At 32.7% G+C, this 17,458-nt stretch overlaps 1 protein-coding gene across 1 annotated transcript in view; it reads right to left on the reverse strand.

Moving 5' to 3' along the window:
• Nucleotides 1-4,604: 4,604 nt before the first annotated feature.
• LOC143067735 (sodium-dependent multivitamin transporter-like) overlaps nt 4,605-17,458 on the reverse strand; it is a 35,396-nt gene continuing 22,542 nt past the window's right edge. The window contains exons 13-18 of the mRNA XM_076241224.1: nt 16,021-16,091; nt 15,196-15,282; nt 14,189-14,415; nt 12,574-12,674; nt 10,067-10,185; nt 4,605-6,076 (exon numbers count right to left, since the gene is read on the reverse strand). Coding sequence (XP_076097339.1) covers nt 5,960-6,076; nt 10,067-10,185; nt 12,574-12,674; nt 14,189-14,415; nt 15,196-15,282; nt 16,021-16,091 — 722 coding nt within the window. The 3' untranslated portion in view covers nt 4,605-5,959. The remainder of the gene's footprint in view (nt 6,077-10,066; nt 10,186-12,573; nt 12,675-14,188; nt 14,416-15,195; nt 15,283-16,020; nt 16,092-17,458) is intronic.

The raw sequence follows: 17,458 nt of genomic DNA on the forward strand, positions 1-17,458 counted from the left end.
ATTCTTTGGGAAATATCGCTTTAAGCTGCTATCGACAACTGTTATAAAACCGAGGTATCCATTTCAGTAAAGCTTTGGGAAGAAAGAGAAAACGGGTGAAGCTATACCAACGTTCAAAAAAGAATTATCAAGCTGCAAATACCAGCAGCTCTTTCACTAGCGCCATCAGTACGCAAAGCTAACAATGTAGGTAAAATTCAACTGTAAACTGAATAAAAACTCAAGATATAAAAAAGAAGATTGGATATGATTGCAAATGAAACAACTGTCCACAAGAGACCAAAATGACACAGACATTAACAACTATAGGTCAAGATACATGTATGTGTTAACGTACAATACTTGTGATATTCGGTTAGTTGGAGAAATTAGGAACACATTTAGCGTTCATTTGAATAACCGTCAATCGTTGTGAATGCTGCGTGGAGCTCCAGGACTTATAAGGGATCCCTTTTGGATTCATCAACTACATAATTATATATATATATATATATATATATATATATATATATATATATATATATATATATATATATATATATATATATATATATATATATATATATATATATATATATGTGGCCTGGTTTTCGATTGTGTCGCAAGACATCTTGCGACTGAGATGGTTTGGGACTATTGTATAACCTTTCTAGGATACATCTAAGACTGTTAGTCGAGGCTGTCTCGAGATAGTTTTTATAAGGATAGTCTGAGGATAATACTACTTCAAAGATGTTATAATTTATAGGTACCTTTTTCCCGTTTTTCATTTATTAGTATATGAAAACACTTTGTCGTATGTTTTAATGAAAAGGAACGAAAAATATACTTGTAATAGAAAATAGTAAGATAATAGGACGACATAGTCCTCGACAATCCGTTATATTGACTACTGAACGTTGCAAATTCAAAGATAATGGGGCATATTACAAAATGTTTTGGTATCTGGCAAAACCCCACCAGCCACATCTGAAACTGTAAAGCTTTACACAACGAAAGAAATCTATTTCCAAAAACTCCCAAAACATTTAGTTTAAATTTGTTAAGACATTATAAATAGTTTTAAATAAGTTTTAACCAAAATATGTTCTAACCAAAAAGTATGTAAAAATGGCATTGTTAGACAAATTAGAATTGTATTTCTGTATTTGTTTTGATATTGCTATCTATACCGATTAATCAACACTGAAACATATATATGTACTTTATGTGTTACTTTAATTTATTAGCACTCCTAAATGGAGAGATATAGTATCTATATTTAGTGATAATTAGTTCAATACATATAAATATACTTTAAAAAATAAATCGCCTCTTACCACAATGGATCTCTGTAACTGTTGGCAAATTAATGTAAATTCTTCAGCCAAGTCAAGGACGGGTCATAAATGAAAATAACATCTGTTGTGTACTATTAAAATCAAAGCATCGTTTTCAATATGTTTTCCGTTTATATTCCAACTCTTGTAAGCCATTTCAAAACAGTAGCTTGAGCTAAGTGATTTAAACTCAAAATGCAAAGGAGTAGGTCCGGTAAGGGCCGATTTTGGCCTCAAATTTCAGGTACATCTGACGAGAGATTTTGGACACTTTTTAAACACTTACGTGTCTATTTCAATTGATTCAACTATTTTATTTAAAAGATGTTAACTGATTTTGTCATTAAAAACGCTCCGATTCAAGCCTAAATATGAAAAATCTATCAAATATGCCAAAAAATGTCACTTTTCAGATCATTTTTGTCAAAAATGACAGTGGCCGCATCCGTGTTCATCCTCAACCTTTATATATGTTATGTATTATCATCAAATACAACTTCTTTTCAATTTTATGAATGAACACAAATGCAGCCACTTTCATTTAAGACGAAAACCGTCCAAAATTTAACTAAAATGCTAAAATTGTGAAGATTTCAATAATTTAGTATGACTTTATGATGCTAGTACCCGATATATGTGCATTGTATTGTCAAAAACAGCACATATATATGTAGCAGAACCATTCTTCTTTCCAATAGATAGCTAGCTTACATTTTAACAATTTTGTAAAACTGCTATATTTTGGGGCCAAATAACGGTCTTACCACACCTACTCCTTTGCAAATTCATTGTATTGGAACACAATTCTAAATTGACCTATTACTTGTTATGGTGTAAACTATATAACAAATATCAACTTTGAAGTCAATATCTTCAAGCAGGACAAAAAGTGTTGAAAACGATTAATTGAGTAATTTTTTTAAGGACCATAACTCTGCACAAAATTTTCAGATCGGAAAAAAAATCAAACTTGAACTGTAACTTGTCAAGATACAACTATCTATCAATTATCAAATCAATATCTTCAAGAACGACCAAAACAAAATGTGGAAACTGATTATATGTGTGAATTTCTAAGTCAATGGACCATAACTCTACACAAAATCTTCAGACCGGAACACAATTCTAACTTAATCTATAACTTGTTATAATAAAACAATACAACAACTATCAAATTATATCTTCAAGCATGTAGAAAAAAGTGTGGAAAGCTGATTTGTTGGACTGACGGATGGACAGACAGACGCACGGACGGAGTGCAAACCTAATGTCCTTTTCGACTTTTTCGGTAGAGGGCTTAAAATAGAGAACAGATAGCAAGGGACAATCGAAAACCATGTTTTAGTCAAAAATAAACAGATAATACAACGATTAAAACTAAAAAGTCGTATTCATAACTATTTCACTAAAAAATTACCATAATTTTTATTTTCACCCGTTCATCTCACGAAATTATTTGAATAAAGTGTACTTCTGATTATCAAAGTGATCTAAATCACTGGTGGTAAGATTAGAAGAGTTCCATGCTTAAGCCCCAGTCACACTGTCACGTTTTACTACGGTTTAAAATGCTACGCATTGATACGTTTAGATACGTAGTTTGCACTTTTTGTTATGTACCTCAAAGCCTTGATGCGTATTTACTAGGTTTCTACTTAGTTTCAATTTTCGCAACGTTTGTTGTTGAATTTTTAAAACATACGGGGCAGGTCCCATTATGAACAAAGGATCACTACGTTTCAAAGGGAATAAACCAATACATTTAATTGCTGGAAATACTAAGGTTAGACTTATGTGATCAATCAGGATTACTTAGCATGAAAGTCTGGGTATTTCCAATTTATACCCCCCTTATGAGTGTAATAGTTGATTAATCACGACATTTACCAATCACACTGGTCAATACCAGTTCAATGGTTTGCCTTATGAAAGAATTGGAAAATCCGTATGTGAAAAAAAGTGTTGGACTCCATTTTGATAACAATGCACAGCTTGTGTCAAATGCTCTTTAACTTTTTACACAAGCATACAGATACTTATACAATACTGTATTAATTTTTATCAAATGCGTACATTTAATATCTTACCTTTTCACATTAATTCATAATTAATAAATTTTGATTTACAAAGGAGCTATATGAAAGCGTATATCTATAATAAAATAGATGTTCGTCTCTCTTTTCTTAAGTTAATTCAACGGCAAATAGAATGTCAAACTGTGTCATATTAATATTAAAACTATGTTAATCTTTCTGGAAATAATAAAACGCATCATTATTATATTCATAATATGTCTACAATACAGAATTCTAAACCATCCTAAAATCTGATGTGATCACATAAATCCAGTCGAAACTGGATCACAAATCATTTTGGTGTTGTTAAAATTTGAATTCACAAACAAAAATTAAAACAGATTTGTGTATTATAACAAGAAATGTCTTGGAGCTTTTACTTATTACCAGTATACTGAACTGTAAAAGTCTTTTCGGACCAAATATTTTGCCAAATAAAGACATATACTGATACTGCACTTTGACACAATTTGGGATTCAGATCGATTGATCATGTTATTAATTTGCAGCATTGACAAATATATCAATAGAGGTAACAGTAGTACCGATGTTCAATAGTCATACATCGGAAATCATACGTCTTTAAATCATACATATGGTTTTCGATGCTATCATATACGGTTATGTAACCAATCGTGTCATCTCAAGACTGAGAGGCTTAAAATATGGAACAATGCGACCATCAAATAGCAGATAATAATAACAGTGCAAGGATGGACATTTAAACATTGCAGAAGGTAGTCCAGAAAACTTTGTTCGTGAAAAGAAAAATCACAAAAATACCGAACTCCGAGGAGAATTCATAACGGAAAGTCCCTAATCAAATGGCAAAACCAAATGACAAAACACATCAAACGAATGGACAACTGTCATATTCCTGACTTGGTACAGGCGTTTTCAAATGTAGAAAAAGGTGGATTGAACCTGGTTTATAACGACAAACCTCTCAATTGTATGACAGTCGCATCAAATTCCGTTATACTTACAACGATGCGTCCGTAACCCATTATTATATGATCTTCCATAGATGTTGAAAAAATAATAACCGAGCTCAAATTGTAGGGGTCATACGTTGCTGTGACATAGAGAACCCTGCAACGATTGTTTTAAAATGGGTTATAACCATGACTAGGTTAACAGTCAAATGACGGTTAATATTGGCCTGTATCACTGCATTTGTTTATCTATGTCTCCTGTGCATGATATTGCAGAGAATTTTAATATTTTATTGAAATATATACATTTGTTATTTGGAAAACATCAAATACCGGTACCTTATCCCGGCCTCGTTAACATTAGAAATAACATGTACATATATACATATATACAAGTGTAAATGGTTGTTAATATGAAAAGATGTATGATTGTTGCAGATAACATGGTTCATGTTAATATATTAAACATACCGATTTTCAAAAATGTAAAATGTAAAAATTTAGCTATACATGTTGTTTTAAAACATTAAAATTTTATGTACGAAGATATTATCTTCAGATTTTAAGAAATCACATCGAAATTAGTCAAGATTTTTTCCCTATGTTTCTTTTCTCTCTCGTCACTATTTTCAGTTTTTCTATGAGAGCAATAATTTTGATTATTGTAAAGACTACAAACCCCCCTACAAAAAAAGTAAAACAAATAAAAACTGCAAAACAAACCAACAGCAATAAAAAATAGGGAAGGAAAAAATATGTGAATACATTTTAGGTAATGCTAATCTCAAGAAATACAAAGAACGAAGAAACGAGAACCCCTTGCACACGCTTTCTCTCAGTCTCACACAACTCCGGAAATAAATTTTTTATACAAAGTAAAAACCTGCCAAAAAAATTCAGGTTTACAAAAGTCTCAAATCTTAACACATGTGTATAATAGTTAAGTTTTCAAGAATTTGTTAATCTATTGTGCAATATATTAATGAGAAAATGGTTATACGTCTTTTCAAAATAACACAACATTTTGTTTTAAATTGTCCCAGTGATCTGATCAGCATAGACACGGTTTGAAAACAATCTGTAGCTAAACTTTGATAAAAAAATGAAGACAATAGCTCATACTTTCCCTTTGTTTTTAGCAAAATGACCGTACAATCGTTATAATACAAGTATAACCCTGTAAACTGACATATTATGTACTAAATTACATTTAATGTCATTACACAAAACTTGACAATCTGGGATTTTACCCTATAATCTAAAAAGACCGAGGAAAAAATAGACTATGTAGACATTGAGTATTCAAAAGAAACAATTAGTATTCGTTCTTTAGACACATACAAACAGCATTTTATTTTTCCCAAAAGATTTAGCATATGGTATGTTGTGTTAAAATATTTTTTTCTTATGAAAATCGATAATTATACAAACACATGTAAACTTAAAAAAAATCATACAACTGATTTTATTTGTCACATATTACTGAATTATAAATGTAAAATATCCCACTAAAGATGTTTTTGTCATGGGTTTTTAAAATTTCCAAACATCTACCATGATTGCTTTTCGTAGATTCAATGTAGCAACAAAAGGACTATGGACTTGAACACATCATGTAAGATGACAGCCTTCAGATCTTTCCCTCATTTATTTTATTGGTAAACGACCCATTATTATCGGTCTTTGGTAGTAGATTGATATCTGTTTCGAGCTGCTTTTCTCCGTAATTTTCTAGTAGAGAATCTCTCTGAAAAATAATTTTGTTAACGCTATTAGCTGAAACCAATACGTTATAATTGTTGGACCGAACTATTTTTGTCAGTAATTTTACAATTTGGCAATTAGGTCTATACTACGTATTAATTAAACCAAAACATATATCTAAGTGCGGTATCATAACAGGCATTCAAATGTAGCTAACTGAAACTGGAGATGAGGTCATTGGACATTTACATAATATATATACTATTAAACGAGAAGACCTCATTTTGTGTGTCGCTTCTTTTCCTCCCACAATAAATTAATCATCATGCCGCTGTGTCCTATAGGTACCATGCATAGTCGCATTTGTCATCCTTTCTTATGACTATTCAGTTTGGGTTATTTTGGGGGAAAACGAAAGTAAATGCGTACGAATATTGTTTCCGTTATCAAGCCGACTTTTATGTCAAACATGACTTCCGGTTTTAACATTGAGAACCAATCGTATGATAGATAACAAAAATGAAAAATAAATAAGCTAATCAGAGTTGTCTTATCGCGGTTTTTATATCGTAAGAACCAATACTATTATACCTCGGTTTTAACTTACACATTATTTTCATTCCTACTCCGACGGGGAAAGGACAATTATTTTCGCGTTTATCTGCATGTATACTATGATTAATATACTCCTATAATATATATAGACTCTCTATTTGATAATGCAGTGAGTTTCCGTCATTAAACCGACTTTTAAGTCAGACATGACTATCGTTTTAAACATTGAGAACCAATCGTATGATAGATAACAAAAATGAAAAATAAATAGGCCAATCAGAGCGTTGTCCAGATCGTGGTTTTCAGATCGTAATAACCACTACTATTATACCTCGGTTTTAACTTACACATTAATTTTCATAAGTACTCGGACGGGGAATAGATAGAATATAGTTTATCTGCATGTATACTATGATAAATATACTACTATAATATATAGAGACTCTCTATATAATATAGAAGTGGTCGCCATGGAGAAGAAACTTTGAATGGATAGTTAATAGAAAATTAAATACACTTTAATATTTATAATATACAAACACGCAAAAATAATGGAATATAACGGAAAACAAAATGATAACGGACTTTGAAACAAGAATGTGTCCAAAGTACACGGATGCCCCACTCCCACTATCATTTTCCATGTTCAATGGACCGTGAAATTGGATAAACAAGAATGTGTCCAAAGTACACGGATGCCCACTCACACTATCATTTTCCATGTTCAATGGAGCATGAAATTGGATAAAAAATATAATTAGGCATTAAAATTAGAAAGATAATATCATAGGGAACATGTGTACTAAGTTTCAAGTTGATTGGACTTCAACTTCATCAAAAACTACCTTGACCAAAAACTTTAACCTGAAACATGCACTTTCATTTTCTATGTTCAGTGGACCGTGAAATTGGGGTCAAAAGTTTAATTTGGCTTTAAAATTAGAAAGATCATATCATAAGGAACATGTGTACTAAGTTTCAAGTTGATTGGACTTCAACTTCATCAAAAACTACCTTGACCAAAAACTTTAACCTGAAACATGCACTTTCATTTTCTATGTTCAGTGGACCGTGAAATTGGGGTCAAAAGTTTAATTTGGCTTTAAAATTAGAAAGATCATATCATAAGGAACATGTGTACTAAGTTTCAAGTTGATTGGACTTCAACTTCATCAAAAACTACCTTGACCAAAAACTTTAACCTGAAAAACTTTAACCTGAAACATGCACTTTCATTTTCTATGTTCAGTGGACCGTGAAATTGGGGTCAAAAGTTTAATTTGGCTTTAAAATTAGAAAGATCATATCATAGGGAACATGTGTACCAAGTTTGAAGTCGATTGGACTTCAACTTCATCAAAAACTACCTCGACCAAAAACTTTAACCTGAAGCGGGACAGACGGACGAACGAACGGACGAACGAACGGACGAACGGACGCACAGACCAGAAAACATAATGCCCCTATGTGGGGCATAAAAATATAATTAGGCATTAAAATTAGAAAGATAATATCATAGGGAACATTTGTACTAAGTTTCAAGTTGATTGGACTTCAACTTCATCAAAAACTACCTTGACCAAAAACTTTAACCTGAAGCGGGACAGACGGACGAACGAACAGACGAACGAACGAACAGACGGACGGACGAACGAACGAACGGACGCACAGACCAGAAAACATAATGCCCCTCTACTATCGTAGGTGGGGCATAAAAAAGAGGGGGTTGAAAATATTGTCCTGTCTCCATGTACCTATATGACTTTTGATATCATATCTTAAATTCTCAAGACATAAATCTTCAGTTTACAAAAAATCATCCTAAAGTAGTTGTACTTTCAATCAAGCTTTAAATGCCCGCGATTTCACTTTTAAGTCAAACAGGACTTCCGGTTTTAAACTTGCACATAAATTTCATAAGACTACTCGAGGACAGGAAAATAATTATTGCGTTGATAGAGACTCTTCAAATAATATAGCAGCGATCGTCCAGAAGAAGAAATTGATAGTTAAAAGCAAATCGCTTTATTTATAGTATACGTATGTTCATAGTATACAGAAACGCGAAAATAATGGAATTTAACAAAACAAAAATAACGGACTTTGGAAACAAGGGAGAGGGCTTAAACTGTTTCCAAGTATCTATGAATTTTGATACCTTTTCTGAAATTCTCCAGATATGAAATCTTTTGTTGAAATTCTCAAGACACAAAATCTCACAAGCTCTAAATGCCCGCGATTTCGCGGGTGTGTTCTAGTTGTATAGAATCCAAAGAAATACTGTAACGTTCCGGAGTTTTCTTGTCAGGATATACACCCGTAGTTACTTTTGTTGGCCTCCGGGGAAAGAAGTAATAATAAAAATCACAATGGAAGTTCATAAAATGTATTATTTCGATACATCATTTACAATACTTTAATTATATAATAAGCAATACGACAAGGTACATTACTTGCACCAAGTTTAATAAACAATTGCTCGGTGCAAGAAGATATGGTTGGTGCACGGTATTCAAATACTAAGCGTACTCGGTGCAGCAAATCTACTTGGTGCACTGCATTGAAATACTGTGCATACTTGGTGCACTGCATTATCACCAAGTGCTCTTACTTGGTGCAGCAAATTCTAGTTTTTAGAGAGACTGCTAACTGCATGGAGGTTTTTTGGTGAGAAGCTCAACGTAGGAACATGCGTTCCTTATTTTATACATAATCGTCGTTACGTGTGACGTAATACACAAGTTATTCATAAACAAGAACACGTAACGTTACATTTGGCGCGCTATACTGAAACTAACTATAAACAAATACAAAATGAACAATTACACATATAAATAAAGTCGTTATATAGATTTAAAGAAGTCAGTATATAATGTTAGGTCCAGGTAAGCTATTTCTTCTGTAAAACACGAATCATAACTCAGCAGAGGACATCTGCATGTACCAAGTGTGGAATGGAGACCACAGTATACATATCAGCTTTCAAATCACCGGGGCGTAACAATACTTTACCAAACATTATACATAAATATACTCATGATTCTGTTACACAAAAAATCAAACACTTTAGATAAGGTCGAAGTTTTGATTTTTTGTGTTCGTAGATTTGGGGTTCTCTGGTCAAAGTCACCAGATATCACCAAATCTACGAACACAAAAAATCATTTGACCAGAGATCCCCAAATCTACGAACACAAACAATCAAAACTTCGACCTTATCTAAAGTAAAAATGCAAACTTTTCAATTCTTAGTTTTTTTTTTATTTAGATGTGCAGGTAAAAATTGCAAAACAAATTCCTTATTATCTTCTTGTTTTCTGCCTTATTTCCATTGCTTTTAGAGATCATACGGAAAAGAATGACTGTTTGATTATTTGTGTAACAAAATGAGTATATTTATGTATAATGTTTGGTAAAGTATTTCTTTTGATCATTGTGTTGACAAAGTTCTTTGAACTCAACCGTTAAGACAACTTACCTTTTCAAAAGGAACACCAAGGTACAATTTTGTCCGTATTCGTTTAGGAATAAACGGAAACAGCTGGTCAAAAAATGGCAATACAAATCTAACATCAATGGAATCTGAGGCAGGTAGCCCTAAAATACATTATCAAACCAGGTGATTGATAGGAAATTTCAGTAAATATTGTTATCACATTTCACATGGATTTGTATGTATCAAAGTTCATTAAATATAATTGTATCGCTCTTGTTTTGTATATTGAACTTGTAAAATGTAGAATAAAAGGAATTCAAGATCAAATCTGGTTGATTCAGTGCATATAATTCATTTGAAAGAGGGACGAAAGATACCAAAGGGACAGTCAAACTCATAAATCTAAAACAAACTGACAACGCCATGGCTAAAAATGAAAAAGACGAACAGAAAAACAATAGTACACATGACACAACTTAGAAAACTAAAGAATAAACAACACGAACCCCACCAAAAACTAGGGGTGATCTCAGGTGCTCCGGAAGGGTAAGCAGATCCTGCTCCACATGTGGCACCCGTCGTGTTGCTTATGTGATTACAAATCCGGTAAATAGTCTAATTCGGTAGGTCACATTCATGAAAGGGAAGGGGATTGTAGTTACGACGTAAGGAACATATCCGATATCATTTGTAAAATTTACGAAGGGATGATTTCAACTTCACGATTTGGAACTCTTGGTTTAATAGCTTCCTTGTGAGCAGTAACCCTCTATCAAGAAAATCATGATAGGAAATGCAAGCACGGAAATATCGTATCAATTGGGAGATATATACCCCGTATACAGATGCTGCTGGAATGTTGCTACTTAGAAATGGAAAGTTTACAAATGGAAAGCTGAAATCATCTCTTTTGTCGTAAAGTTTTGTTTTCAACCGACCCTCATTGTCAATTTCTAGATGTAAGATATGAAGCCGACTTAACTGTATCTGTAGTATCCTTTATCTCCTATTCGATGGGATAGATGCGTTCCACATAGTCACCAAATTTTGAATTGTTTAGTGAAAGTATATAGCGGAAAGTAGAGTTAACGGATATTGCTAACTTCTTATCTTTCTTCCTAAGAAGTTCCTGCATGAAGTCAGCCTCATAATAATAAAGAAACAAGTCGGCAAGTAGAGGGGCACCGTTTGTTCCCATTGGGATGCCGACAGTCTGTTGAAAAACACGTCCTCCGAACGTTACAAATATGTTGTCAATCAAGAAATCAAGCATCTTTATAATATCGGTTGCAGAGAATTTTTTGTTTGAATCAGAGTGATTCTTTACAAAATATGATTTATCCCTCCCTAAGACAAGATACTTGAATCTACGTTAGCCATTCTTTTTTATGAAGCAAAGTAGTACCAACTCTTTCAATTTGTCTTTTAGTTTAGAATGTGGAATACTTGTGTAAAGAGTAGAAAAGTCAAATGTTTTAATACTGTTACAAGATGAAAGAGAGTTAGATTGTATGTACTCTAAAAGATCTTTGGAATTTTTAAGTATCCACATCTGATTCACGCCCCTCTAGAATAGGCAGTTTCACAATAACTTTGAAGCCCGTCTTTGATTGCTGATAAAATAGATGTTAATAATTTAGAAAGAGGTTTCGTGGAGCACTTGGAAGACCCAGCAATATACCGTTGTTTGTAAGGACACTTATGTAGTTTAGGTATCCAATACAGTGATGGAAGATCCAGTTCTTCATCTTTGGTTGAAATACCAAAGGAACAAAGAACAGACCTATGATTATCCGGGATTTCCTCTTTGGTAAGTGTCGTGAGGGTATATGTTGAGTTTCCAAGTGAATTGTTTATACCTAATTCGTTTATCAAGCAATTAATGTAGTGACTTTTACAGACAAAAACGATGTTATTTGGGGCTATGTCTGCGGGCACAACAACATATTTATCATGGAGGTCGGATAAGTGTTTAGCCACATTTGGGTCTTTAAAGATTGACGTAGCATGGGCATTGATGGGCCCATTCAGTTTCTTAATACTGATTTGTATTAACGACCTCACTGCCTTAATCCATTCGGATAGAGTGTCTACGTCTTCCTTTTCACGTTTAGCCCATTGCCTGGCATAATCCTCGACTGAGTCCATCAAAATTTTAAAGTTGTATTTCCAATTGATGGGTTTAGGCTGAAATGTTATTGTGATGGCATTAACCTTCCTAGAAGATCATATTTGAACAAAAACAAACCATTGCCGATTTGATAGATCCTTTAAGTATGTTAATTTGTTTATATATATTCCCTAACGATTCACCAGGGGAAAAAAACTAGTGACATGGAAGTTAATCAAAGTAAATATACATATTTTTTTCTCAATATGAAAGACGTTTCAAAGACTTAATAATTTAAATGTACACATTGATTTACATCTGATACACTTATATCGAATGAGCATCTAACATTGTCTTAAAGATGCACAATACGTTGTGATTTTCATTTTTAAAGGTAGCCTTCACATACTTTCTCCATTATTCTTTATTTTAGGTTTACCTTCAATTAAACTTGCAATTATTCCTGACACCACAGTAAATGTGACACCTAATGCACTGACCCATAAGTATGATATGGAATAGTACCTATCCAACACTCCCCTGAAATGAAAATTACTGTACTAATTCATGGATTTAAATCTACAATAAATATTAACTTACAATAAGTAATACATGTAAGAGGTGTTTCTAGCAATAAAATCACATATTTTCTACATGACAGAGTCCCTGCACTTAGTCATTTGTCTTTTGTATGTGTTTGAGCTTTACGTTATATTTTCTTCGGAGTTATATCATAACTTGCAATATCAACTCTGTTATAATATATGTTTACTGCTACACCAATAGCAGATTCAGACATGAATATGCTATAAGATAGGAACACAAAAACACACACAGATCAGTTAAATTGAATACATACAAACAATTAACTATAATAGAAGTTAAAACTAAAGCAATATGAATACACATAAAATCGGGGATGATATTGAAGAATATAAACGGGTTACTGCTCCAAGTGCGGCACATTTCACTAAGTGAAGCAATCAACGCCATTATTCAGTTAAGTTGATAACGATAAGAAAACGAAATTAATACCTTAACCTTTCATAGATGCTTGCCCTATGAACATAACACCACCGGAGTTTTATTTAAACATCATAATATACTATCAAGCTTATTCTAGTAGTAATATCAGATATGTTTTCATATAAAGGAAGTTTTTAACTTCTTATGAGTTGTAAATGACATTCTCCTTTAATGGAGATAAGTATCGTCGATCATGTTGTAAGTTACATTTATTCTAATTCGTATATATAAACTAATTTTTCAGGTTTTTCTACGTGCCTAGCGACGACATTATGTTGCATGTAGTATTCCATGTAATATTATATTGTATATTTAGTTTGTAACACGAATTGGTTTCCTCTCAATCGATTTATGACTTTTGAATAGCGGTATACTTCTGTTGCCTTTACTTAAAGTTTGCTAAGGGTTTTAAACATTTGTACAGCTGTTTATAGGAGACGCTTATTCTTTAGACACAAACGGTTTCGCTCCTTTTTGGAGTTCATACGATTCCATTAGTTTCTGTGTGGCACCTTTATTTTTACCCCCGTCTATTAACTATACAAGATTTCAACATCGATAAACTTGCAATTGCAATTTTGTTTTCGAATTTACCTGATAATTTCTAGGATGCAGCAGCAATTTAAACATTTAATTGTTCTGACATATCTACTTTGGTTTCTATCTGTATATTATAAATGTTAAATACTTTTAAAGAAAAATACTAACTTTTTGCATGCTTTTAAATTACCAACAAAACGAATGCGTTTTGATTTTTAATTCGAACTTTGTTAATGTGTCTTAACTCACGAGAAAATTTTGAAGATAATTTTTATTCCGGAAATGAATTATCATTCATGAATTTCTTTTTGAACGTTGTCATTTCTAAAAGCTGTGTTTGTTTAGGTTGCTGATCGTTTAGAGCAGATGTCTCTTAATTTCAATTTGACTGTAGAAATTCTGTATCATCAATATTTGCACTACGTATTTTTCAATTCATATATTGTATTATATTAAGTCTTTTTGCATCCCTTAGAGAAGATACTTACGGTTCGTCATTGACTAATACGTTGACAGGTGACTCTGAAACATTGTAAGAATATAACATGTCAGTCATATTAAAGTTCACCATGAAACTACTTGTTTCATTGGCAAAACATTGATCGACTGGTCCCAAAGGTAGAGGTTGCGTTTTCCTCAGAGTTTTAGAAAGACTCTGGCCTAAGGTCAACCAAAACACTAACGCAGCACCAACACATGTGCCTACAACAGCACTCTGAAAAATAAACGAACATTTGCATACGTGTGTTTAACTGAACTTATAAGTGAAACTGTATATTACTTCTGTTATCAGGGGTATGTTCAGAAAAAAATGAATATATCATGTAGGATTAATTTTGAATCAAACAATGCCGATATAGAACTAAAAAGCTTTAAGGGAAAAAACACTCACCTTGATGTATTTTTTTCTAAATCAAATCTTTAATTTTTAAGCAGAACCAAAGTGATAAATCATGAACACGTAATTTTCAACAGAGCTTCGAAGGAAATTTTAATTTCTTCGATTTTTTAAAAGTCCTATTACGTTTCGTTGAAATTGGTTCATTGCTTCTTATGGTAAGAGTTGTATTCTTGTCTTTAGATTTTGCTTATATGACTTTTTGGGGTTTTCTTCGTTGACATATTGTTTTTTTAATGATTAAGATTATAACACAATGTTGACTGCTATTCACCTATTTTTGACATTTTTACGTATTATGACTGTTTGATTTGTTTGATGGAATTTGATGCGACAGTCACACAAGAAAAAGGATAAGCTAGCTATAAAACCAGCTTTAATCCTCCTTTTTCTACAAAAGTAAATGCCTGTACCAAGTCAGAGATATTTGTTTGAGCTTTTTATTTTGCTATTTGATAAGGAACTTTCCGTCTCGGAATTCGGTATTTTTGTTATTTTACTTTTGATTTGAGTGCCACTGATGAATCTAATGTAGACGAAACGTGCGACTGATGTACAAAACTATAAGCCATTTATATTTGATGAGTTTATACTTACCTTTTTAGTGGCCCATGGATAAAACACTGACAATAAAAACAGCCCAGTTATTGGTCCGCTTACAGCTGATGTAAAACTGGTACTTAACTGTATATTAATAGATATTAGCATGATATATTAATGAGTCGCAACTAGTGCTTGCATAACAATACCATGAAATCATTTAAAACATTCTTCGGAGAGTTTACTGTAACCGTGGCAGAACAACAATAAACGTGACAGATTTAAAATAGGAACTTTCTTGTGTACTCCTCCTTAATTACTAGCCCAGTTGTCAGCACTTCTGTGTTGACATGAATTTTCATTGATATGTTCTTATAATAAATTAACTGTTTACAAATCTTTGAATTTTTGAAATATCAAGGCTTTTCTACCTCATGAATAGGTTAACTTAGCTGTATTTGGCAAACCTTTGAAGAATTTTTTGTCCTCAATGCTCTTCAGCTTTCACTTTATTTTGGCCTTTTTGGCATTCATTATTCGAGCGTCACCGGTGGGTATACCGACCGTGCGAGGGCTGTTTGGCCAGTCAAGGTCGTTATTGACTTCCATTTGTTTCTGATGAGTCTTTTGTAGACGAAACGCGCGTCTGGCTCAAATATAAGATTTCAATCCTGGTATGTATGATGAGTGGGAGTTTAAGTTTCAGGAAAATTGTTCTTAAATTCACTATATTGGTCAAATTAGGTTAAAAAGTTATATACTTCATTCTCTAATGAAAGGAATTTTGTCACTGGTATACTACTGTTTGTTGCCTTTATTCATATTCAAAATTTAAAGAAAAAACGCATACTGGATTACTGTAGGAATTTTCTGGAAACATACCTGCGAGATTATTCCTTCAATATTGGCAATCATAATGGTGAAGATAACAGCCAGAACTCCATAAAATACCACTGAAAAAATCGATTAAAACAATTTTTGATTTCTTCTGATATCAAAATAACTTACAAAAGTGATACATTTTCTACATTGGACAGCCGATCCAAAGCCATCGACCGACTAAGAATAACATTGTTTAACCGATAAACTAATCAAAAGTTTGTGTTATGTTCCTTTGGATGTTTTATCTAAGACGAAGCACTATGTCTTCTTTCACTTTACTTGACAACTAAATTACGTGTATCTACAGTTAAAATCATTGGTAACGTATCTAGATTTGTGACATCAGTTGCTCAACAAAATTTGTTTTATTTTAACATGTATCATAACGACAATCAAAATAAAAGACTTAAAAAATACTCTTAGTTTGCAATTTGAAGACAATCTGATAAAGTTTTAACAAAAATATCGAACCCCAAGGCAAATTAAAGGAGAGGGAAGTAAAAAAAACTGAGAAAAATCAAACACTCAACGGAACAAAAGGAAAACAAATGTCATATCCTTGACTTGCTAAAGGCATTTTCTGAAGTGAATGGTGGGTGTAATCTGGTTTTATAGTTAATTAAACCTCTCACTTGTATGAAAGATGTTTACAGTTCAGTAAAATTTACCAAACTAGTAAAACTGCGAGCTACTGCTCACTGATGATATCCCCGCCAAAATATTTCAGTAAACAGGAAGTTGTTGAGTGATGAATCTGAAAACCCATCACACGGTATAACTAACTTATATAATCCCTGAAACCAAATTTCATAATTCCTTGTCAAGTAGTTCCTGAGAAAAATGTGACGAAACTTTCAACTTGGCTATTATGTGTAAAATGATATAAAAATGATACAAGTGTTTGGTAAACAGGAATTTGTCGAGTGATGAATCTGAAAACGCATCACACGGTATAACTGACTTAAATAAACCTTGAAATCAAATTTCAGAATTCCTTGTCAAGTATTTCCTAAGAAAAATAAGAAGAAAATTTTCAACTTGGCCATTATGTTTAAAAAGATACAAGTGTTCGGTAAACAGTAAGTTGTCGTGTGATGAAACTGAAAACGCATAACACGGTATAACTGACTTATATAAACCCTGAAACCGTATTTCAGAATTCCTTGTCAAGTAGTCCCTTAGAAAAATGTGACGAAAATTTTCAACTTGGCAATTATGTGTAAAATGATACAAATGTTCGGTAAACAGGAAGTTGTCGAGTGATGAATCTGAAAACGCGCATCACACGGTATAACTGACTTATATAAACCCTGAAACCAAATTTCAGAAATCCTTGTCAAGTGGTTCCCGAGATAAATGCGACGAAAAAATTCATGGTACGGACGGACTGACGGATGGATGGATGGATGGATGGATGGATGGACAGACAGAGGTAAAA

This window comes from Mytilus galloprovincialis, chromosome 3, assembly GCF_965363235.1.
Source record: "Mytilus galloprovincialis chromosome 3, xbMytGall1.hap1.1, whole genome shotgun sequence".
In the NCBI taxonomy this organism is placed as follows: domain Eukaryota; kingdom Metazoa; phylum Mollusca; class Bivalvia; order Mytilida; family Mytilidae; genus Mytilus; species Mytilus galloprovincialis.